This window comes from Engystomops pustulosus, chromosome 8 (genome assembly GCF_040894005.1).
Source record: "Engystomops pustulosus chromosome 8, aEngPut4.maternal, whole genome shotgun sequence".
Taxonomy (NCBI): Eukaryota; Metazoa; Chordata; class Amphibia; order Anura; family Leptodactylidae; genus Engystomops; species Engystomops pustulosus.
Window position 1 is genome coordinate 36865503 of NC_092418.1, and position 25618 is coordinate 36891120.

The 25618-nt window shown below is 41.5% G+C and overlaps 1 protein-coding gene across 3 annotated transcripts in view; it reads left to right on the forward strand.

The window, feature by feature from the left end:
* Positions 1 to 25618, forward strand: part of SNX29 (sorting nexin 29) — a 353067-nt gene that overhangs the window by 285395 nt on the left and 42054 nt on the right. For all 3 annotated transcript variants that reach the window (XM_072120679.1, XM_072120678.1, XM_072120680.1), the window contains one exon: positions 875 to 1014. In XM_072120679.1, coding sequence (XP_071976780.1) covers positions 875 to 1014 — 140 coding nt within the window. The remainder of the gene's footprint in view (positions 1 to 874; positions 1015 to 25618) is intronic.

Genomic DNA, 25618 nt, shown 5'->3' on the forward strand with positions numbered 1-25618 from the left:
TGCTCGATGGAGGCATCCTTTTTGCTGCTGTGGAAAACTCAGCTTGCTATTTCTTTACCACCTTATGTCTTTCCATCCTGCTGCCTCCTGCTGAACGAGGTTTATTTTCAGCAGAGGACATTAGAGGCAATGGGCCACAGATGCTAAGTATTGCATCCCTCCCCTGGCCTCCGCCGAGTTTTATTGTCGCTCTTGCTGCCAAAGTTCATTCCTCCTCCCACTCTCAGGAGGGAAAGAGAGGAATTGGATAGCATTTGTCATTGTATGTGCATCCCGGCATATCCTTACAAAGCAGAGGTAAAACGCAATGTCAGTGCCCTTAAAGTGAAATGCGCTGCATCGCCCACATTGAGCCTGGGTAAAAGAGGGTGCTCCACCTTGGTGACAACACCCACAGATCACTTAAATACTCGTTTGCATATAATAAAAAGTAAGATTTCCCTGCATTCGGACCCAGAATTTTATTGAGAAAGACAGGAGGAGACTTTAACTATAAATCCATATGCTTTGGTCTATATGTGACCAGGTTGATGAACGGATAATTAGAAATGATAAATTAGAATTGGTTTAACAATCTGAATCCCTGCAGTTACAAAATACTGTGTATACCACAGATGTACACGCTGGTTGTATAATTGCTGCCCATTAGTTATTGGTGTAATTACAGAAGCGCCTCACGTGTGGCACCTCAACATCATATTCACCTCCCTATGGCTTTAATTTACAAGAACAGAATGTTCTCGGACCTGGAGCCTTCAGTCCGGCAATGCATTTATCCAGGGGTCATCCAGTGTACATCTTCTTGGCTGCACATGGCGCTACTTTGCCCTTGAGACTATTTTACAATCCATATTTTGTCTTTTTTTTTTTCCAGGATGCAAAGTTTGTAGAAGAGCGACGAAAGCAGCTCCAAATTTACTTAAGAAATGTCATGAACAAAGTCATCCAGACAGTGCCAGAATTTGCTGCCAAACCCAAAAAAGAATGCTTAATACAGCTAATGCCCTTTTTTACGTAAGTTGCTTCTGGTTTATAATTACCTTTTAAACTTGTGCTTGTCATATGTAACGTGAATGGCGACGGCTTGGACGGCGGTTATGCTCATGTTCTCAGTTTTATAATTAGGTGCAAAGTGGATTTCGGATGTTGAAGACGTCTTCCGGGAGGGGTTTGACCAGTTGTATTCATCAAAGTACTGCTGAATTTATATTCTATTATCTTTATGTAATGTGTGGCTAGAATGTGTGTATGAGGTTACAGCAGGAAGAATTTTGCCTGGTCATGGGGTAAATGGAAGGAAAAAAGAGATTATGTACTTGATAAACTTTGTGGTTGTACCCAATGTGACTACAGGGTCTGCGGTGTGGTAACAGGGAGACACAGAAGGGAGAGTATATTTTATTTTACCCCTGTGTGTTGTCCAGGAGTTTCCATGAAGTCGGGAAAAAACCCATTTAATTAGCAAAATGTATGAAAAAATAGTTTCCTTTGGCCTGAAAATGTCAGCTCCCTCTAGTGGTGGCACCATGCAGCCTGCATCTCTCATTTATCAGCGGAGAAATACAAAGCACAACCCATACAGATAAATTCTAAAACTTCTCACTGCACATATTTTAAAGTAACTAAGAATAGGTTGACTTAAACTTTTAATATGTTGTACATTTCCTAATGTCCATAACAGATTCTGTCTTTGCTATTCGATCCAATGATATTTGTGTAGGTCTGCGACCATGATGTCATCCGTATTGTCTGCCAAAAAATATTAGTGCATCAGTCTGCCATCAATAACTTTGTTCCCAGTGTTCAGTTACCTTACATTAACTTTCACAGTATGACACCAAGTGTATAGTAATCTGCATGTCCACCTTATTGATGTTGGTGAACACACATGCTCAATCTCTCTTTTCACAGCCTGGTGTATACATATAATACATATATATAATATGGCCTTACTTCTACTTTTTAGGGCTACAGGTTTATATCCATTCCCCACATGATCTGATTGCAGGTCACTTCTTTTCAAGTCAATTTAGGTTTCTGTGCATGGAGAGCAGTGCGGAGGTTGTGTTACTAGGGTGGTCACTAATCAGCTGATCTGTTGAGGTTGTGGGTGTTTTACAATGTATGTATGGCAGTATATGGGGATTTTTCCCCTCATTCATTAAATGTACAAATCACAAATTGTAATGAATGGGTTAAAACGAGACAGCCTCAGGTCTTAATTTTTTTGCTGCCATTTTTTTTTAAAGATCGACGTGATAACACCCGCTAGCACTGATCGCAGGTGTTACCGCTAAGTCTTTGCTGCAATATGCAGCAAATACTTACCAGCTACGGAGAGGGCTCAGCCCATGAGCCCTCTCCATGTACCCACACCCAACGCCTGCCGCCGCATGAAGGGGTTAATAAATGCCAGAATTTAATACGTTTCGCCTGATCCTGCAATCTATGGAAGATGATGACTACTCCTCTGCCATTATAACATGACCGTGCAGTACATTATACAATGCAGCTACATAGCAATTAGTACACTCCATAGGTAATGAGGTAATCAATGGCCATCACTTGATGTAAGGCTGCCTTCGACAAGATGAAGCTTGGCAGGGTCAGACGTCTGGTGAAGGATCCGCAGTGACAGGACTGTCAATATGTTTGGCAAGCGATCAGAACACTAAGTAGTATCTTGAAATGTCACCTCATTTTCCACTGTGGATATTGGACACAGTTGATAAGACGCAAGTTCTAATTACTTTCCGCTTTGATGTGAAATATGAGGATTCCCATCCCATCAATGTCACGTTATTCACCTCCTGTACTAACCCTAATGTGTGGTATAGTGGTCACTAGAAGTTCCATACTAGCTGTATGCTTCATTATTTGGAAAATATCCCTCTAATATGTTTACTTTAGTTATTACATATAGCACTGTAATGAAAATATTATTACAGATCTATGATGCTTGTTCTCTCTGCTTGTTTTTGTTACAAATGCATAAATTATAATAGCTATCTGCTCAGCTCATCTTGCTCTATAACATACTGCCTGCAGATAGGACGCTACATAAAATCTGCTCAGCTCCTCCTGCTCTATATCATGCTCCTTGCAGATAGAACGGTATGTATAATCTCCTTCAGCTAACCCTGTTCTATAACATGCTACCTGCAGATAGAACACTTTGTACAATCTGCTCACCTCCTCCTGCTCTATAATATGCTGCCAGCAGATAGGACACTATGTACAATCTGTCCATATACATACAACAATCAAGCTCCTTTTTACTTAGTGTGTACACTGGTTTAGTAACACAGGCTCTCATTGACCATGATAGTCAATTATCTTCAAACAAAACTCAGACCAAATGTGCAATCCAAACAATCTTCTTTATTTATACTTTGGAGGACAAAGACAGCAATATCATATATACATCACCAGTTCCCGGCTAGATGTGCATAAGTCCATGTAAAGACCACACTAAGGATTCCCGGCTTCCACTGAGACACCAAATGCCCAGTTTCTCCTCAGAGGAAGGAGGAACTCCCTCCGAAACCTCACAAGACCTACTGAGACGCCGAACGCCCTGTGTAAGCCGGGAATCCTTGTTTGGATTGCACATTTGGGTTTTGCACATTTGAGTTTTGTTTGAAGGCTATGTACAATCTGCTCACCTCCTCCTGCTCTATAACATGCTGAAAGCTGAAAGGACACTATGTACAATCTGCTCAGCTCCTCCTGCTCTATAACATGCTGAAAGCTGATAGGACACTATGTACAATCTGCTCACCTCATCCTGCTCTATAACATGCTGAAAGCTGATAGGACACTATGTACAATCTGCTCATCTCCTCCTGCTCCATAACATGCTGTAGATATGACACCAAAGAGGAGATTTATTAATCTGTCTACAACACAATTCTGTCATAATTTGAACTAAAAGAAAACTGTCTTCACCACATTAAGGGTTTTAGACAGTTTTCAGGCACTTCTGCGTCTGGTGCCAAAAATAATGCTAACACAGCCCAATTTTGTCCCATTGACAAAATTGAGGTGCAAAATAAAACTAGACAGTCTTCTACTACAACTTGACTCTTGTGCAGCATAAAACTGTGTAGTATAACTCTGCACTGTCTCACCTTCCACACTTTTGATAGTCTGCCCCCATTGTGTTCTGCCTGCTCTATAACAGACACTGGGGCACATTTACTAAGGGTCCAAACACCGCATTTTCGTCAGGTTTTTTCAGATTTGCCATGAATTGCCCCGGGTATTTGGCGCATGCGATCAGACATCGGACAACCCGACTGATTCGGACAAACCGTGGAATTTAAAAACCAAATTGTGTCGAAAGATCAGCACTCACATCCCCAGGGAAGAAGAAGGTGAACACCGGTGGAGCTCAGCGGGGTATGCGACACATACAGGATATCGGGCGCACGATCTCGGCAGACCCGAATCCTCGTCGGACATTCCGGATCGGCTGCGTCAACGGGACGGGTAAGTTAATGTGCCCCACTACGTTTAATCTGCTCACCTCCTCCTGCTCTATAACACTGGACCACATTTTCAACCTTACAAGTTCCCTTATATGGTTAAACACGGTAGATTTTACAAGTTTGTCCAACTTTCTTAAAGTTTAAAAAAAAAAAAAAAAACTTTTGTCTGCGGCCAGCAATGAGCAAAGGGCAGAGGCAAAGCTTTGCTCTTTTAGAAGAGGAAGCCAGATAATTACTAATGAATATTAATGTGACTCTGCTATCTTGTGTCAGATGTGTAAGCATGAATCAGAGATGCCTGGTTTTGTCGGTAGGAAGATACAGTTGAGGGCTTATTACGGGGAGAGGGGGGACTACCGGGATTACTCTTAACTTTAATTAAACTGTTTAAAAAGTCAAATTATTTTTGGAAACATAAATGAATATCTTCTGAGGTTGAGGTAAGCCGGTTAAAAATAGCTTTAATGGCATATGTTTAGCCACTCTTCTGCTGCTTTTATGAGGGGCAGCCAGAATTATGCTCAATATTTTTCTAACCGAAGATATTGACTCAGGAGTAAATCCATTTGTTACTGGCTCTGAATTCCCTTGTAAGTTCGCAATCCCTACGGTTGACAAACGGAGACTCTGAAGAATGAGAAGCGGCAATGTCCTTATTACCTTTGAAATTTCCATTTGAAAGGAAGAAGATGATCTGCTTTATTACAGATGGGCTCCCATTTATCATTGCCTTCCTTTAAAGTGGAGCATATAGTACAGGCTCTGCTGCGTTTCTGTCTATTTTTGTAACCATAAACTGAAGTGGAAGCTATAATCTACAGATAATGAGCCGTACATTCCTATAATTTGGCTTTTATATACCGTTATACTGAAACATATTCAAATGGTGGCTTTCAAGATGGCAGCCATGTTCCAGACATAGCCTAAAAGACCCCCACCCACCCATTACTAATTTTCCCTTTTGTTTCTGAAATACTTTTGACTTTTTTTTTCCCTCTACATAAAAAGTTCAGTACAGCCAGTCCCCGACTTAGAGAGGACCTGTCAGGCGAAGAACCCTCTAGCAGCACTTATTAAAGTAAGCAGATCCCTAGCCCTCCCCCAGTAATAGCAGTGTTACATCTCTAGCTTTTTCGGAACATAGCGATAAACTAGGAAACAATCCATTAAGTAGCTGTCCCATCGTCGGACCCAGCTTACAGCAGTCTGGTGTATTCATGAGGGGGTGGTCTGAGGCATTTGTGTGAGAGTGGCAAGCTCCTCAGACCGCCCCCTCATGAATACGAGACGTACGATCGTGCGGCTACTTAGTAGTTTGTTTCCTTGCTTATCGGTATGTTCAGATAAAGCTAGAGATTTAACAATGCTCTAACTGGAAGAGGGCTAGGGAGCTGCTTAGTTTAGTAAGTGCTGCTAGAGGGTCCTCTTTAAGGACACCCAACTTACAGATGGACCTCTCTGTCCTCTGTGACCTATGGTGAAGATCTCTGGATGCTTTACTTTAGTCCCAGCTGTAAGGTGTCTGTAATGAAGTTTTATTCCTAATCCTTGTTCTGTCACAGCACAAAAATTTTAAATCCAATTTTCAGAGGGACAGAAAAAAATGTTTGTCTTGATCTATAATTATAAAATCTACCAGTTCCGATATGCATTAGAATTAAACTTAAAAGGGTTTTCCCACAAAAGAAAATTCTCAAATCTCAATCCCCTAGTTATGCTTACACAATAAGCATCATTTTAACCCCTTACTTTCCAATTTTACTCAGTTTTATTGCTGTTTGAGCTCTTATCACTCCCTAGGCTGCTCAATGCAAAATCCCAGGGTGTGGGCGGTGACTCTCTAAGCAGATACATTATCACCCATCTAGTTCTATGTGGTTACATTATTAGGGTACAGGGTTTATATGTCCTTTCATCTGGCTTCTGACATTATACTAACACCCTGACACATAGAAAGAGATGAGACAGATCAGAGATGCATGAGATACCTGTTACACAGATGCATGACAGACAGAGGCTGAAAGACTTTTACACTATCAGCTCTGCTACATCTCTGTTATCACAGATATATGCCTGCCTCCCTCATCCCCCAGATCACTTATCTCCTTGTAGCTTGTAGCTTCTCTCCCCTCAAGATGTGCTGGCAGGAAGTGATCAGTGTGAGATCAGACCTGGATCCACAGCTCCATGCGGTCACACAGGAATCCAAGATGGTGGCCCCGACCCGAAGTTAGAAATTACAGGGTTGTGTCTAGGGGCAACTGAAATTGTGTACAGCAGGACTGATAGATACAGGTTAGACTTATATCTGTGAAATGCTGCATTTTTGTTAATAACAATGAATTAGAGAATGTGTTATTTTGTTATCCTGAGTACATATAAGAACCTTGTCTTCGTGGGAAAACTCCTTTAAGGGCAAATAACCCATCCTGTACTTAACCCAGGAACTGCATGTACGTGTTTTATACTGATCCTTAAGAGCAGCTTTTATCTCAGTCCTGAGCTGCAGTTTTGTGGGTTTTTCGCTGGTCAACAACCTCTTTTTTTTAGGGACAGGCAGTATGTTTATGTACAATGTGGGTTCTGTAGGTTTGTTCTTAAAGGACGTCTACCATCAGGATGAAGGATTGTAAACCAAGCACACTGTCATACCTGTGTGTGCCCCCTCTGGCAGGATCTGCTGTTCTTTTAGCTTCCTCTTTAACAAAAAAAGGCTTTAAAAATGATGCAAATGAGCCTGAGGGGCTCCAAGCTCCATTAACAGCTATGAAGTCTGAAGTTCCTCAGGATGATTTGGATTACAGGGGGTCCCCTAATTAAGAACACTCGACTTACATACCCCTAGTTACAAACGGACCACTGGATATTGGTAATTTATTGTACTTTAGTCCTAGGCTACAATGATCAGCTGTAACAGTTATCACTGGTGTCTGTAATGAAGCTTTACTGTTAATCCTGGTTCTTATGACAACCCAACATTTTTAAAATCCAATTGTCACAGAGACCAAAAAAGTTCTGGCTGGGATTACAATGATAAAATATACAGTTCCGACTTACATACAAATTCAACTTAAGAACAAACCTACAGACCCTATCCTGTATGTAACCCGGGGACTGCCTGTATTTTTAATTCCTTTTTTGGATCCTCATGACTGATGAGTAAAGCTGTCTAGTAGAGTTTCCTTGTAGAGTTTCTCAGAAAAAAATATCAGAAATGTGATAACATCCAGCCACCATGTGGTCCAAAATTCACATTTGTGCGTTTTTAGACCCCTTTTTCTGGTGCCAGCGTTACTTTGCCACTGGGAGGTAGAAGTAATGGGAAGGTCTGCTTATTTGGGGGATCATGGTAGCGGCAGATTTTGGCATGACCCTTAAGACTGAAGGATTTTAGAAATGATTTGTCAATTAATGTTTTTATCAGTATTGTTCAGCTGCTCAAATGATTCTAAAGTAAGGGAGGGTAGAAATACATTATCAAGTACTCAGGGGGGCAAAGCCTCCAGGGCAGTTGTCCTATTTTCCTAGCTGCAATAACCATAAATCAAATTTATAAGAAATTAAATATAGCAGAAACCTATAGAATGGAAATAACAAATGTAAACCGCAAATTCATCGGCAAAAGGTATCCAGGAAATTTTCACAACACAGTATATAAATATAGAGCTGATTCATCATGGAGCCAAATAGTCCGTAAAATGGATAGAAATTTTTCCATGATATGGTTGTAAATATTCAGCTAATCAAATGCTCCTGTACAGCTCTTCCCACTGATGTCAGCTCTGTGAAGGAGCAAGAGGGAGAAGCTGTACAGGAGCACAAAGCTGGGGGCTAACAGCTGAGCAGTCTGCAGTTTTTTGAAGTGCATGCAAACCAAAAGCCCAACCCCTGGGACTACACAGAGGATTCTGTCAGAGTGAAAGGTGAGTTATAGCATTTAATGTTAATGCTTAGAAAAAGGCAGAGAGGCAGATTTGCAATTCAACTGTAATGGGCTCCTGCAACCTGACTGTAGTGAAAATGAGGTCCCTGCTGACAGGTTCCCTTTAACCCCTTCACGCTCCGTGACGGATATATCCGCCACGGAGCTGTGAAGGTTGTATGAAGAAGGCTCACGGGCTGAGCCTTCTTCATACAGAGATGGGCTTTGCTGCATATCGCAGCAAAGACCCATTGCTATCACCTGCGGTCGGTGCTTGCACCGATCGCGGGTGTTAACCTTTTCTTTGCCGCCGGCAAAGTCGCCGGCGGCACTTTAAATTTGGCGGCGCGTGGGCGCCGCCATCTTACCTCCGATCGCCGCTCCCCCGAACGTCATCGGGGGGCGGCGATCGGTTGCCATGGTAGCCTCGGGTCTTCGACCCGAGGATACATGGCTTCTACATATGCATTACAATGAGCCTGTGGCTCATTGTAATGTATAGTGAGCAGAAATGCCATATACTGCGATACAGCAGTATTGCAGTATATGGCAGGAGCGATCAGACCATCTAGGGTTAATGTACCCTAGAGGGTCTAAGAAATAGTGGGAAAAAAAAGAAAAAAAAAAGTTTAAAAAATGTAAAAAAATAATAAAATATTAAAAGTTCAAATCACCCCCCTTTCCCTAGAACTGATATAAAATATAATAAATAGTAAAAATCACAGACACATTAGGTATCGCCGCGTCCCAAAATGCCCGATCTATCAAAATATAAAACCGGTTATTGACGGCGGTGACCTCTGGAACGGCAAATGGCGCCCAAATGTCCAAAACGCGACTTTTACACCTTTTTAGATGACATAAAAAATGTAATTAAAAATGATCAAAATGTTGCACAGTCCTCAAAATGGTAGCAATGAGAACGTTGGCTCATTTCGCAAAAAATTACACCTCACACAGCTCCATGCGCCAAAGTATGAAAAAGTTATTCACGTCAGAAGATGGCAAAAAATTTTTTTTCTTTTTTGTTCACATTCGTTTAATTTTTGAAAATGTATTAAAACGCAATAAAACATACATAAATTTGGTATCACCGCGATCGCACCGAACCAAAGAATAAAGTAGAGGTGTTATTTGGAGCGCAGAGTGAAAGTCGTAAAAACTGAGCCCACAAGAACATGACGCACATGCAGTTTTTTTCAATTTTTCCACATTTGGAATTTTTTTGCGGCTTCCCACTACATGACATGGAATAATAAATAACATCATGGGAAAGTAAAATTTGTTACGCACAAAATAAGCCCTCAGACAGCTCTGTACACGGAAAAATGAAAAAGTTATGGATTTTTGAAGATGGAGGGCGAGAAATTAGCGAAAATACCCTGCGTCCTTAAGGGGTTAAAGCAGGACATTTTCTTAAGTCTTGAAAAAAGGAGAGAGGTTTACAAGATAAGACTTCTTGTATGAACTAGTGATGGGAATTACGGTTCTTCTTAGTGAACTGTCTCACTAGGTTCCGCTCACCAAGCTCTCCTGGTTCCTGAACGGCTCCCTATTGTATGCATAATAGGGAGCTGCAGGCCATTCAATCACCCCATTCCACAACCCCATTTTTACTCTATTGTATTGGGTTAAAGGAGCGTGGTGAGACGGTTAGAGGCGGGGTTAAGTGAGCCATTACTAAACGTGATGGAAATGCAGTGTTATCTCAACATGTGATCACTGTTGGAACCTTGGATTTCGTTTAAAATGCAAGAAAAAAGGAAAATGTGAACGCAGTGTTCACATGCAGCGTTTGAATGGCATTTTGAAAAGCAATTGGGAGTGGCTTGAGCCAATCACATAAGCATTTACACCAAAACACATGCGACTGAAAACGAGTTTCTTGTGTTTTGTAAGTAATAACATGTGGTGCTCATTCCCGATTGGGTCAAGCCACTCCCCACAGCCTTTGAATTGCGTTTCAAAACACCATTCAAACGCTGCATGTGAACACTGCCTCTGAATTTCAGCCTCTGAATTGTGTTTCAAAACGCAATCCAAACACTGTGTTACCACAGCCTACAGCTTGAGCTATTCTTGGTTTGTTCTTTGTGCGTTTTTTAAATTTCTGGTAGTGTAAGCAGCTGTATCAATATTGTCACAGCTACTTAAACCAGCCAAACATGCAAAAACCCATGCATTTTCTATACGTTTAAAAACGCACCAAGTACGGCCCCAGAACACACCATATCAGTACCCTAAATCTTATATTAACCCCTTAATGCTCTGCGCCGTAGCTCTACGGCGCAGAGGTATAAGGGATGTATGAAGAGGGCTCACGGGCTGAGTCCTCTTCATACAAAGGTGGGGGTTGTTGCATATTGCATAAAACCCCCACCGCTAATAACCGCGGTCGGTGCTTGCACCGATCGCGGCTATTAACCCCTTCCTTGCAAAGTTGCCGGCGGCATTTAAAAGACGGCGGGGCGCGGGCGCCGCCATCTTTTTTCCATCGCCACGCCCCCGAACGTCATCGGGGGCGGCGATCGGTTGCCATGGTAGCCTCGGGTCTTCGTTTGACCCGAGACTATCTGGCATCTGCAGATTCGTTACAATGAGCCAGTGGCTCATTGTAATGAATGTGCTGCAAAAATGCCATATATTGCAATACAGAAGTATTGCAGTATATGGTAGCAGCGCTCTGACCATCTAGGGTTAATGTACCCTAAATGGTCTAAAAGATAGTGAAAAAAAAAAGAAAAAAATAGTTTCAAAAATAAAAAAAATTAATAAAATATTAAAAATTCAAATCACCCCTTTTTCCCTAGAACTGATATAAAACATAATAAACAGTAAAAATCACAAACATATTAGATATTGCCGCGTCCCAAAATGCCCGATCTATCAAAATATAAAAACGGTTACGGCCGGCGGCAACCTCCGAGGCAGGAAATGGCGCTCAAATGTCCAAAATGCGACTTTTACACCTTTTTACATAGCATAAAAAATGATCAAAATGTCACACAGACCTCAAAATGGTAGCAATGAAAACGTCGCTTCATTTCGCAAAAAATGACCCCTCACACATCTCCGTGCGCCAAAGTATGAAAAAGTTATTAGCGTCAGAAGATGGCAAAAAATTTTTTTTCTTTTTTGTACACATTAGTTTAATTTTTGAAAATGTATTAAAACACAATAAAACCTATATAAATTTGGTATCACCGCGATCGTACCGAACCAAAGAATTAAGTAGGCGTGTTATTTGGAGCGAAGAGTGAAAGTCGTAAAAACTGAGCCCACAAGAACACGTGCGCACGTGAGCACGTGCGTTTTTTTTTCAATTTTTCCACATTTGGAATTTTTTTTCAGCTTCGCAGTACACGGCATGTTAAAATAAATAGCATTACGGGAAAGTAAAATTTGTTACGCACAAAATAAGCCCTCACACAGGTCTGTACATGGAAAAATGAAAAAGTTATGGATTTTTGAAGTTGGAGAGCGAGAAACCCTCCGTCCTTAAGGGGTTAAACAACCTTTTTCTCATTTCTGGGAGGTAGAGTTTAGTTGTGTGTATGTTCATGTCTGCAGTTTTGGTAATTTTATATATGGCCCTGGGTGGAGTGAAAATAATAGTAATTTTCTCAATAGTCTGCTCCAGCGCATCACCTCCTGTTACTACCAACCTCTACTCTCATATACAGAGGCTCATCGGTGACGTCATCACCAGCGTGCACCCATTAGAGTCTGCTGTATCGGGCTACATGCACACTGCCGTGTGATGTGCCATCATCTAGCCACAAAATTTGCTTCCTATGGAAAGTGTAGGGGTAAGCAGCACTCACCCTTCCCCTATCCTCACTGCTGGCGGCTCACGGCACACGTCTGCTGCTTCGGCAGTGTGGCCTAATGCTGTAGTAAGTGCATGCTGATGATGTGCTGTCACCACTTTGAAAGGCAATTTGATGGAGCTTTGTCTGATTGCATTGTGTTTAACCCTTTAAAGACTTGGCCCTTTTTTTGTTTTTGTCATTTCCATTTTTTACTCCCCACAATCAAAAATCTATAACTTTTATTTTTTTAACATGTAAAGAGCAGTGTGATGGCTTGTTTTCTGCGTAACAAATTGCACTTCATAGTGACGGTATTTATTATTCCATGTCGTGTACTGGGAAGCAGGAAAAAAATTCCAAATGCAGGGAAATTGGTGAAAAAACTTATTTGTGCTGTATTCTTGTGGGCTTGTATATTACAGCTTTCACTGTGCACCCAAAATGACATGTCTACTTTATTCTTTGGGTTGGTGCGATCAGGGCAGGCGCTATGAGTAGGCAAAGTGGGCAATAGCCCAGGGCCCCCCTTAAGGGGGAGAATCTCTTCTTTCAAATGAATCTTGAATTTTGTTTCTAGGTGCCAGGTATCCAAAGATATTCAGGTTTAAAGTGAAAATACCAAATTTAGATTCTTATAAAAGAGGAGACTTTCTTCTTTCATAGGAAAAAGAAGTTCTATGTGTCAGAGAGCCAGAGATACAGCCCTCTGAAGTGTGCCCCCCCCCCCCCCCTCCATCAGGCTACAGGGAGAATTTGCTGCACACAGGAGCTGCAGCACCTCACAGATAATGGAAATATTCACTTTATATGTTACTACATTTTGGGATAATAGGGATAATATCCACTAATATTCATGTTTTTAACCCTTCTCTATGCAGAACTATCTAAGAGCACACTTTCTCTCTTATTGCCTTTTATTTCATGATCTTTTTTTTTTTTTTTTGCGAAAATTTACTGATACAATGAACATTCGACCCTCTTCGCCTAATGTTGCTATTATATGTTAACACCGCAACCCAGAACATGTCCATAAAGTTATATGTAATAACAACAACACACACATGTTCTGGAATAAAGTTTTTATTTCCCATCATCCTCCATTACTTACATCTATGTTATGATGTTCTCACTCTCATTCTTATAAAGCGCGGAGGGTTCTGTTATTATGTGGATAATACAATGGCGCACATCTAATAGTGACTTTTATTATCTCATTAGCTTGATTTATGGATATATAGTTATTATTTGGGTTACCATTGTTTAAGGGAACATACAATGTATGTAGAGCATGTGTCAGTAATGTGTGTGTATGTAGAGCATGTGTCAGTAATGTGTATGTATGTAGAGAATGTGTCTGTAATGTGTGTGTGTATGTAGAGCATGTGTCAGTAAGGTTTGTGTATGTAAAGCATGTGTCAGTAATATGTATTTATGTATAGCATGTGTCAGTAATGTGTATGTATGTAGAGCATGTGTCAGTAATGTGTGTATGTAGAGTGTGTCAGTAATGTGTGTGTATGTAGAGCATGTCAGTAATGTGTGTATGTAGAGTGTGTCAGTAGTGTGTATGTATGTAGAGCATGTCAGTAATGTGTGTGTATGTAGAGCATGTGTCAGTAATGTGTGTGTATGTAGAGCATGTGTCAGTAATGTGTATGTATGTAGAGAATGTGTCTGTAATGTGTGTGTGTATGTAGAGCATGTGTCAGTAATGTGTGTGTATGTAGAGCATGTGTCAGTAAGGTTTGTGTATGTAAAGCATGTGTCAGTAATATGTATTTATGTATAGCATGTGTCAGTAATGTGTATGTATGTAGAGCATGTGTCAGTAATGTGTGTATGTAGAGTGTGTCAGTAATGTGTGTGTATGTAGAGCATGTGTCAGTAATGTGTGTATGTAGAGTGTGTCAGTAGTGTGTATGTATGTAGAGCATGTCAGTAATGTGTGTGTATGTAGAGCATGTGTCAGTAATGTGTGTATATGTAGAGCATGTGTCAGTAATGTGTATGTATGTAGAGCATGTGTCAGTAATGTGTGTGTATGTATGTAGAGAAGAGAAAAGTTCAAACGGGCGGCACAGTGAAAAGAGGATTCAATCCGTTGGGTGCCCAAGACCCCAAACTTGCAATGATAATGAAGAAAGTAGCAGCACTCAGTCTTCTAACTCAAGATTTTTTTATTCACTTGTGGATACAAGGCGACGTTTCAGCTAACTCAAATGCTTGAAAATGGCTACATTGAGTTAGCTGAAACGTCGCCTTGTATCCACATGTGAATAAAAAATCTTGAGTTGGAAGACGGGGGGCTGATACTTTCTTCATTATCTATGTATGTAGAGCATGTGTCAGTAATGTGTGCGTATGTGAAGGAGCGGGTCAGTAATGTGTGTGTATTTAGAGCATGTGTCAGAAATGTGTGTGTATTTAGAGCATGTGTCAGAAATGTGTGTGTATGTAGAGTATGTGTCAGTAATGCGTGTGTATGTAGAGTATGTGTCAGTAATGCGTGTGTATGTAGTGTATGTGTCAGTAATGTGTGTGTATTTAGAGCATGTGTCAGAAATGTGTGTGTATTTAGAGCATGTGTCAGAAATGTGTGTGTATGTAGAGTATGTGTCAGTAATGCGTGTGTATGTAGAGTATGTGTCAGTAATGTGTGTGTATGTAGTGTATGTGTCAGTAATGTGTGTGTATGTAGAGCATGTGTCAGTAATGTGTGTGTATGTAGAGCATGTGTCAGTAATGTGTGTGTATGTAGAGCATGTGTCAGTAATGTGTATTTATGTAGAGTATGTGTCAGTAATGTTTGTGTATGTAGAGTATGTGTCACTAATGTGTGTATGTAGAGTATGTGTCAGTAATGTGTGTGTATGTGAAGGAGCGGGTCAGTTGTCATAGGATTAGTAAACAGCAAGCCTGAAGGGACTTACTGTATGGTTGAAGGCTCAGACTGCTCAGGGTTGTATAGGGGAGGCTGGAGGGTCTTCTGCACCTGCATATCAGTTCAGGGGGTCATATGGATACCTATGTACCCACATGTCTGTAGACTTTTTTATTAGTCCCACTATGGGACATGAACATCAGGTGATTCCTTGTAGTACTGATGTATTGCAGGGTGTTATCACTGTCACCCTGTGCAGAGGCTGATACAGAGATTGTAAGATCCATCTATGTGGGTTCTGACTATGGACAGTCCTGGGGTCCTGATTGGACCTCAGAGTTGCCATAGCAACTACTGTCACCCATCAACAGCGGAATGGGGGGCTGATCATGGGGGGACAATCCCCCAGGAGGCATTTGAATGAAGCAGACCACGGCATCTAACTGGTCAAACTCCTGCAATCTGGGCTCACACTCAGTGCGGGTGCTACACTGGGGTGTCAGCTGTTAGTAGCAGATGACACCCGGCTTCCTGATACCGGCTCAGCTCCGGTGACGGATATTTCCTTCTCTGAGCACCAATAGGTTAATGAAGTGTTTAGTTTTTATCTTATTTTCGTCTTGAGGAAATTACTTTTACTGTATATCAATTGGCAACCAATCACAGAGCAGATTTAAGTGTAAGAGAGAACGGTCAGGAATGGAAGCTGTGCTGTGATTGGTTGGTATGGGTAACCAGGACAGTTCTGGCATATGTTATGTTACCCTGGGGGTGTGTGTACATGTGATACCTGTGCAGTACATAAGGGGCAACCACTGGGGCAGATACATCCATAGGGGCAGTTACTGCACTATGTCCCCTGATGACCCTGTGAGATGTCATGTGCACAGACCTTGTATTCACCGGCCCAAGAAACCACCAAGAAAAATGAATTTAACCAAAAAAGATTCAATAAATAGACAAAAGACAAATAATTGGGAACTAAATAACCAAATATTTATTTATAATCCCATCCCATGGCAGACCCTCGACTCACGAAGAGTCACCCTTCAGCACTCAGGAGAGGAAAAACCCCCTGTGGAGGAAACCTCTAGGGAAACCATGGCTGAAGGATCGCCCTTCCTCTGGGCTTAGAGGGTTACTGCCAATACATATCTGTCACCCAGGTATCCGGGATCATGAGGTCCAGGGGTCCATGCGTCCGGGGGTCCATGCGTCCGGGGGTCCATGCGTCCGGGGGTCCATGCATCCGGGGGTCCATGCGTCCGGGGGTCCATGAGTCCGGGGGTCCATGCGTCCGGAGGTCCATGCGTCCAGGGGTCCAGGGGTCCATGCGTCCAGGGGTCCATACGTCCAGGGGTCCATAGATCCACGGTTCTTCACGTCTCGGCGTCTCATCACCCATTCCCTGCCCCTTCTGATTCAGAGGTCAATTTATCATAAGTGGGAATAGTGACATCAGCGCATCTATGAGGTCACACTCAGGATTCTGAAGGATTAACCCTTGAAGGGCTGACAATATGTCTGACTACAGGGGGAATTAAAGTGTCCTTGTCTCTTGTACTGGTAGTGACTGCATGAAACGCCCTAATATCTACATATTTATAAGTGACGCCGCACTCACAGATTTTAATCCTATTTATTGGAACATATAATCATTAAATTTTAGGGGTGAAAAATATTGTGTATTTGAATATTATATAAGGCTGCAGATTTATCAGGGACCGTGTAAAAGTTTTTTCTTGACACTGTGGGGTTTATTTTTGGGTACATGGTGTGAGCCTTTCTGTGTTTCATGAGGATAAAGGATAGTCCTATGATGAATTGCTGGGCTGATTGGGCCACCATTGTAGCCAATCCTATGTGACGTCAGGGCTCATGGACATGACACGTGTGCTAGACAGTGTATCAGCGGTTATCACACAAGCTGCTGCTGTGTGCAGAGGAGGCCGGCGGACGCATTGATATAACATCATCCCACCTCCCGGCAAGAGGAGGGAGCAGTGAGGGAAAGTTGGACACCAATATTGGGCCTCTGTGTACCAGGAAAGTGGCTCCCCTAGCCAGGGCTGGCGCTATTGGTAGGCAAAGTGGACAATTGCCCAGGGCCCCCTTAGAGGGGGCATGGATCGAAAGATATTCAGGTTTAAAGTTTAAATTTAGATTCTTATAAAAGAGGAGACTCTTTCCTTTCATAGGTAAAAAGAAGTGAGCTTCTATGTGTCACAGAGTCAGAGATACAGCCCCCTGAAGTGTAACTCCCCCCCCCCCCTACAGGGAGCATCAGCACACAGGAGATACGGCACCTCATGGAAATATTCACTTTATATGTTACTACATTTTGAGAAGGGATAATATCCACTAATATTCATGTTTTTAACCCTTCTCTTGGCAGAACTATCTAAGAACACACTTTCTCTCTTATTGCCTTTTATTTCGTGATATTTTTTTTTTTGCAAAAATTGACTGATACAATGAACATTCAATCCTCTTCGCCTAATGTTGCTTTTATATATTTCCCACCATCCTCCATTACTTACACCTATGTTATGACCTTCTCACTCTTCTTATGAAGTGCGGAGGGTTCTGTTATTGTGCTGCTAATACATTGGCGTACATCTAAAAGTGACTTTTATTCTCCCATTAGCTTGGTTTATGGATATATAGTTATTATTTGGGTTACCATTGTGTAAGGGAACATACAATGATAGATCTGTGTGACGCTCGCACAGTTTTGTGTCCCATGTGGATGTAACGTTCCCTTTGCTGTATAAGTGGATATCCACATCTGGGGTTTGTATGATCTCCTCACATCTTACGGTTTTAGGAAAGTATGTTTTCTTTATATAAGTATCAGGATTTGTAAATATATTAGAGGAAATTTTGAATGTTAATTGCCAAATGCATCGCTTGGTTGTCTGCTTTCAAAATTATATAGGTTTTATGGCGCCTTTGCTTTTTATTCAGTTTTATTGATATATTTTGCAGGTTGTAAGTGTCTTAAAGGAAACCTACCACTTGAAGTGGCAGGTATAAGGGGGAACTACCGAGCACCAGCTCAAGGTGAGCTGGTGCCGGAACTTATATCTGTTAGCTGTTAACTGGTGAGCTGGTGCCGGAGCTTATTTCTGTTAGTGTTTTAAACCGCAGTATCGCGGTTTAAAACACTTTTTAAACTTTATGGCCGAAGCTGCTTCGGCGCAGGGAAGTACGCGCTCGGCGCTTACCATGCGCGCGGCTCTCCTTCACTTCCTATGTGGTCGCGCACATGGTAAGCGCCGAGCGCGTACCTCCCTGCGCCGAAGCAGCTTCGGCCATAAAGTTTAAAAAGTGTTTTAAACCGCGATACTGCGGTTTAAAACACTAACAGAAATAAGCTCCGACACCAGCTCACCAGTTCCCTCTTATATCTGCCACTTCAAGTGGTAGGTTTCCTTTAAAATTTCTAGCTGAAAAGCAGATATTTAGTTATTACAGTTTTAGTGATATTATGTGGATTTATTCATGTGAACATATCAATATGAGGCATTTGTGAACTCTACACATGTCCATCTATTACATTTAGGAGATGTGAAGGTAAATATTTTCTGTTTTGAGCACATTTTTTGCCATCAAAGTCAATTTTAAGTATTTTTTATAAAATGTTTCAGTTTGAATCAAAATTGCATGAAGACGCCTATGTCTATAAACTCTTTAATGCAATTTTGAAAATGGGGCAAGTGTCTGCTTTCAGAAAATATACGGTTTGTTGGGTTTAGTTTAATTCTTTTTGCTATAATTTTGATTTTATTTTTAAGCGTAAAAATTGCTCTGGCCAATAATGCATCAAAATATCCAGAAATGCCGGGGAGTGAAAGGGTTCAATTCTAATCTGTGTAATTATCTATCTCCTATAATCTGACCATTTATATATCTTACTATTTCGCTATCTATTTATTAATCAATCTTCTATTTCTCTTCTACTGTATTTATCTCTCATATCCATCTACTGTATATATCATCTACTTTATAGTTCTGCATCTAGAAATCTCTATGATCTTTCATATTTATTTTCTATAATAATAATTATAATTAATAATTCCTTTATTTATATAGCGCACACAGATTACGTGGCGCTGCACAGAACTTGCCAGATCAGTCCCTGTCCCCGATGGGGCTCGCAATCTATTCAACCTACCAGTAATTTTTTGGAGTGTGGGAGTAAATGGGAGGACTCGGAGGAAACCCACACAAACACAGAGAACATACAAACTCTTTGCAGATGTTGACCAGCGCTTCAAGACTGTATTGCTAACCACTGAGCCACCGTGCTGCCCATCAATCTCCCTATCATCTATCTAGCTCCCATAAAATTCTCCCATATTACAGTGTGTTTTAGGGAGCCTTTCCCACTTTTAGTTTTGCCCAGGGCCCCACTTAGTCTAGAACCGTCCCTGTGTGCGATCACGGGGATCCAAAATTTGGATAGGTTTTATAATGTTTTCATACATTTACAAAAATTAAAACCTCCTGTACAAAAATTTTTTTTTTAGATTTTGCCGTGTCTTTTACATCACGGGTCATTAAAGGGTTAAATAGTGTCAACAAAGTGTTGACATTGTTGTCATTATGTAAATATAATTCTACATAAAGGTGTTTATGTAAATGAAATGTTAACACTTTGGATTTCATTTACATAGTTTTAACAATCCGGTCACGCTCCACCCCTGGAACTGTTATGACTTACAGTATGGTCATGCAGGGATGGTATGAGCAATGTTACCCAAAACACATCACCTCTTGTTGTTTATATTTATGTGATGACTATAATTTAACATGATTTAATAAATGATGGCTGGCTGACTATTGGCTCACTGACAGAATACACCTCCCTGGACACTGCATGTATATACGGCAGCATACGGTGCAGAACAGTATACAGCACATATTTTAAATGTTTCTATAGGGCATACAAAACAAATACTGTTAGAAAATAGGACATGCTGTATATATTTTTTTTATGTCTCTAAATTTTTTAAGGCTTACGGTACGGTATGGAACGGTAGGGTAGGGTGCAGAATACGGCCATGTAAATGGGTGGCCGTATTACCCAATGAAGTGAATGTGGCCGTATGCTACCCATATAAAACTGTACTTTACGGGTAGCATACGGCCGTTGTAATACATTTGTGTGAATGAGGCCTATGTGATATTATGATTGGGGGCACTGTTAATGTTTAGAATAATTAGAAGAAGTTTGTTATTCCCGCTTCCTCGCCCATTGTTAGCATGACCAGTGTGCTAGTTCCCTGGTGTTATATGGGTTATATGTTGCTGGTTGACCATATCGTAGCAGTCACCCATTAAATTTGATTTGGTACAAGGACTATGCATGTGCCCAGGGGTCTCCACCTACATTTTAACCTCCTGACTCCGTTTACAGGACCTTCTATGGCAGATAGTTTGTTTGTGGAGACCCAGTGTATTTAGTATGGATTATTGTGCCCTTCTGACCTTCCCTAATTATTTAGCTAAATCTTCAATCTATTTACTGAATGAATTGCATTCCCAGTGATTCGGCGCTCCGTTTATTGTAGAATAGTTTACCTGGCGAAACACCCGGTGATCCCAGTATCGACATGATGAAATATGGGTCATTTAAAGCACGGTCCAGAAATCAATGGCTGCTGAGGCAGAGTGGAGGTTGTGTATTAGATTTTATTGAACTGAATATTACAAGAAGTTACTTGCTTCTACCACCTATAAAAAGTATTGAATTACTGAAGGGTAACATGGATGGATCGCAGCCTCTGTATCATATTTCCATCAGCTGTATGCACGCATTAGCTAGGCGAGTCATTTTATCATCATTTCAGGAAGGTCCAGAATTGGTGGTTTTTAATCTTTTTTTTATTAAAGTTTTTCAGAAATAACAAAAACAATGCACTCGGAATACAGAATGATTCTGATAGACTAATCTAATGAGTAACAACTTACTAAACTTTCTGCCCACTCACCCCCAGACCTATGACTTCACAATGAACCGTCTAGAACTGAGGTCAAGTACCTTGTAGATTTGAACAGCTCCTTTGTATCCAAAACATAATGATGAATCACACTTTTTAAAGAATTTTTTTCCATTAGACTTTGGGGCACATTTATCAAGGCTTGTATAACCTTTTCCTGAAGTACAGGCCCTGAAATAATCGAAATTCTTTCAGAACTGGCAGGGATTGCGCTTATTTCTCCCTTTATGCCACCTCCACGCCAATTGGGCATGTAGGGGTTTGAAGGGTGGCGTGCTTGGTGGCAGAGTTGGCCGCCACAGGGCTTTCTTGCCTTACATCTGCACGCTCACTATAGCGTGCAGGTTCACATAGCATTGGCATATGATAAATGTCCCATTTTGCTTATTTTCTGACCTATCAATGAGCAAAATATATTTTAGATGGGACAATTCATGTGGGAAGACTAATTAACTCTGAATTAACTCTGGAACTCCTAATCCAGAGGTAATAGGTTCCTTTGACATTATAATAATGTCCCACACTCATATGAAGGAGAAAATATCTCCCCAAGAGTTCTGGGTACCTCTACATGACTACAGATGAAAAAAGAAGAAAAATTCAGGTTACCTTTAATAGTCTTCACATGGTTGAATGTCTGTGTTCAACAAATAAACAGGCTGGTCTTGGCCCAGGAAAAGGCATAGAAACAACAACTGGCACAGGCTAAAAATATAAATACAACAGTTTATTAAATTATGTTAAAGGGTATTCCCACGAAGACAAGATTCTTATATGTACCCAGGATAACAAAATAACACATTCTCAACAAAAATACAGCATTTTTCACAGATATAAGTCCAACTTGTCTCTATCGGTCCTGGTATATGCAATTTCAGTTGCCCCTAGACACGACCCTGTAACTTCTTACTCTAGGGTTGGGGCGCCATCTTTGATTTCTGTGTGACAGCCATGCTTGCCGAGTTTCTGTGTCTTTCTGCTCTGCCTGTAGCCACACCCCCCTGCAGTCTAGCACGGAGCTCCTACAAGGAGATAAATGATCCGGGGGAAGGCGGAGGCAGGTACATATCTGTGAGATTTAGCAGAGCTGACCGTGTTAAAGTCTTTTAGCCTCTGTCTGTCATGCCTCTGTGTAACAGGTATCTCATGCCTGTCTCATCTCTCTCCTTCTATGTCTCAGGGTGTTAGTACAATGTCTGTAGCCAGATGAAAGTGTATATACACCTGTACTCTGCTAATCTAACCACCTTGTCACCCCACAGAACTAGAGGGTTCATAATGTGTCTGCTTAGATAGTCCCTGCCCACACCCTGGGATTTTGCACTGAGCAGCCTAGGGAGTGATAGGAGCTAAAACAGCAATAACACTATATAATTGTAAAGTAAGGGGTTAAAATGATCTTCATTGTGTTCAATCACTAGGGCAGTGATGGCAAACCTTTTAGAGACCGAGTGCCCAAACTACAACAAAGACCCGCTTATTTATCGCAAAGTGCCATCACAGAAATTTAATTTGTGATTTATACTCACAGTTTTCATTGATACCAGCACCCTGAGGACACCAATAAAGCAGAAAATAGTCCCAGGTAGAGCTGTCACTTTAAAATACCTCTGTGCACAGCAAGTCCTGGGCTGTCTGGGACTGCAGGAAGATATCTGGTGTCATCTCTGGTGATGGCCTGAGTGCCCACAGAAAGGACTCAGAGTGCCACCTCTGGCACCAGTGCCATAGGTTAGCCATCACTGCACTAGGGGATTGAAATGTGAGAATTTTCTTTTGTGTGGAAACCCCTTTAAATTATAGTGATTACATACATAGAACAACAAGAGGTGATGTTTTTTGGGTCACTTTGCTCATACCATCCCTGCATGATAATACTGTGGGTCAAAACAGTTCCAGGAAGTTTGCATTTTGGGGAAGCTGTTAATCTACCCAGGTGATTTGGGGGAGGGCGATATTAAAGCCAAAGATTGCATGTGATTCTCTCCAATACTAATTGAACAATAACATTTGCTAGTCTCACAGAAAACCAAAACACTTTGCACCAACACAAACAATACTGCGATACCAAACACAATTACTTTGCAAAGTAAGGCACTTGTCCATTGTTTTTTAATGGAATAAGTTTATATACAGCTTAAAGGACACCTGTCATCAGGTCTGTGTCACTAGTCCTGTCACCTCTACCTGTTGGAGCAGCTCACAAGGATCCCATCCCAGCCTTTATCTAGTTATTTCATACATTAATCATTGTAAAATCATCTTTTCTTTATTATGTAAATGAGGCTGGTCACATGGTCAGAGGCAGTGATGTCACCCCTGTTCTCCCTCCCCTCTCCTCCCCCTGCTCATGTCTGTGTGCAATGTATAGTAAAGCATTGCTAGTGTGTGTGCTGCATCTGCTGACATGCTGCATCCTCCTAATGCACATGTGTCAGACACAGACATCAGCTACACAAGTGCCTGACATGTTCTGCTATATCATGGCTGCCTGGATCTTTCACATACACACACACTGGCTGCAGGAGGCGTGGCCACCAGCAAGCACATGGAGCAGCCATTACACCATTATACAGGCTGTCAGTCAAGCACTGGGGGTGTGGCTGTGCCTCCCACTCATGAATAAGCTGGACAGCTTAAATATGCTAATGACTCATTGGACATTTCACAGGTCATTTGCATACAGCTTTAGGACCTCATTGCTTGGGTTTACAGGCATGTAGAGGGACAATGAAGGGATAGAAACAATTCTCTCTAATGGCAGTTGATGAAAATCTATTTAGATTAGGGGGTTATTTTGCATGACGGGTTCTCTTTAAATTACTTGAGAGGTTATTCTGGCACAAAGCACATAAACCTCTTCAGATGATTGACTCACAAATTTCTGTTAGAAATCCACCCTTTGTGACCTTACCATAATTTTTTATTTAGTTTAAAGGAAACCTACCACTTACAAGTGGTAGGTTTAGACACATATACATGGCACCAGCTCAGGGTGAGCTGGTGCCAGAGCATATTTTTGTTAGGGGAACAAAGCCCCTATCGCCGTTTTATAAGTTATATTAACTTATAACTCGGCGCACCGCACTTGGGCACGGCGCACCATGCGCGTGCCCGTGCGTGCGCCGGATTCTAACGTGCTGGAGAGCCGGTGACGTCACCGAGCTCTCCGGCACACGGGCGCCTGCGCAACTTAGCACGGGGAAACTTATATAACTTATAAAACGGAGATAGGGGCTTTGTTCTCCTAACAAAAATATGCTCTGGCACCAGCTCACCCTGAGCTGGTGCCATGTATATGTGTCTAAACCTACCACTTTTAAGTGGTAGGTTTCCTTTAAGTGGTCCAAAGACTACATTCACATGCAGGAAGTAAGATAGAGTTGTCCACACAATCTCTGGTATGGCACAACACTGGGCCACCATCTGAATGTCCAACAGTCCCTTTTCACATGCCTCCGTTAAAAAGAACCCTCTAAGCGCAGTAGTTCTGCCACCACCTCTCGTTAGAATACCTGGCCCAGAAGTCACCCAAGTAGCGTCCACACACGGACAAAATTTAGGTTTACTGAAACTTTTAATTTTTTTTTTTTTTTTTATGTTGAAGCATGGGCGAAAAGCAATGTCTGCCATTCACTTGTTCATTTTCATAGAAACTTCATTTATTTTTTACTTTTGTCAGATTCAAGTGACATTACTGTGACCATTGTCTGTTTTTTTTTTTTCTTTCATTAAGGGGCACCAACCATCTTTTCCATGTGTATAACTGAGTCACAAACATGGGAATTTGTGGATCAAGATAAAAGAATGGATGAAATTTATATATTTCATTGCCTTAAGATTAAACTAGAAAATCGAATATACATAACAGAAACGTATGTACAGTAGACAGAGTAGAAGTTACAAGTAAGCAATGAAAATCAATTACCCTGTGCTGCACCGATGGGAAGGGATGGCTTGCTCTTCCAGATTCTTTCTGTCTTTGATGTGGTCTTGTGGTTGTAATAATTTCCAAAGAACAATAGCCACAGGGTTAACTTGCTTTCATGGGTTGTGTACACACACCATCCACCTCCAGGCAGGTACAAGAACCCCCCCTACCTGGGTCAACTCCAGAACCTCAGATGAATTCTTACTTCTCGATGGAAAGTCCTAGGACTACGGTTCTGGAGACATCAGACCCATCTGGACCTCCAGTATCTTTTAAGAATGAACATGACTCACTTTGCTCCCATTGGAGCATATCTCCTCATCTGAGGCTTCCAGAATAGACTGAGACCCAGTTGTGCATTTGCCCCCGTTTCCTCGATCTCAGAAATGTATGTGGCTGGGGTGTGGTATAATTCCATAACTGGTATATAAAAGTATTGGCCATATTCCCCTTTGAAGTTATGATGGGAACTCTTTGAAGACTTTGCCCTATTCAGCTTGTATTCAAGATAAGGTTGGGAGAGGTAAGGGATTGTTCTGTTCTATGTACGTGAAAAGACTTGACATGCGACCCCCTT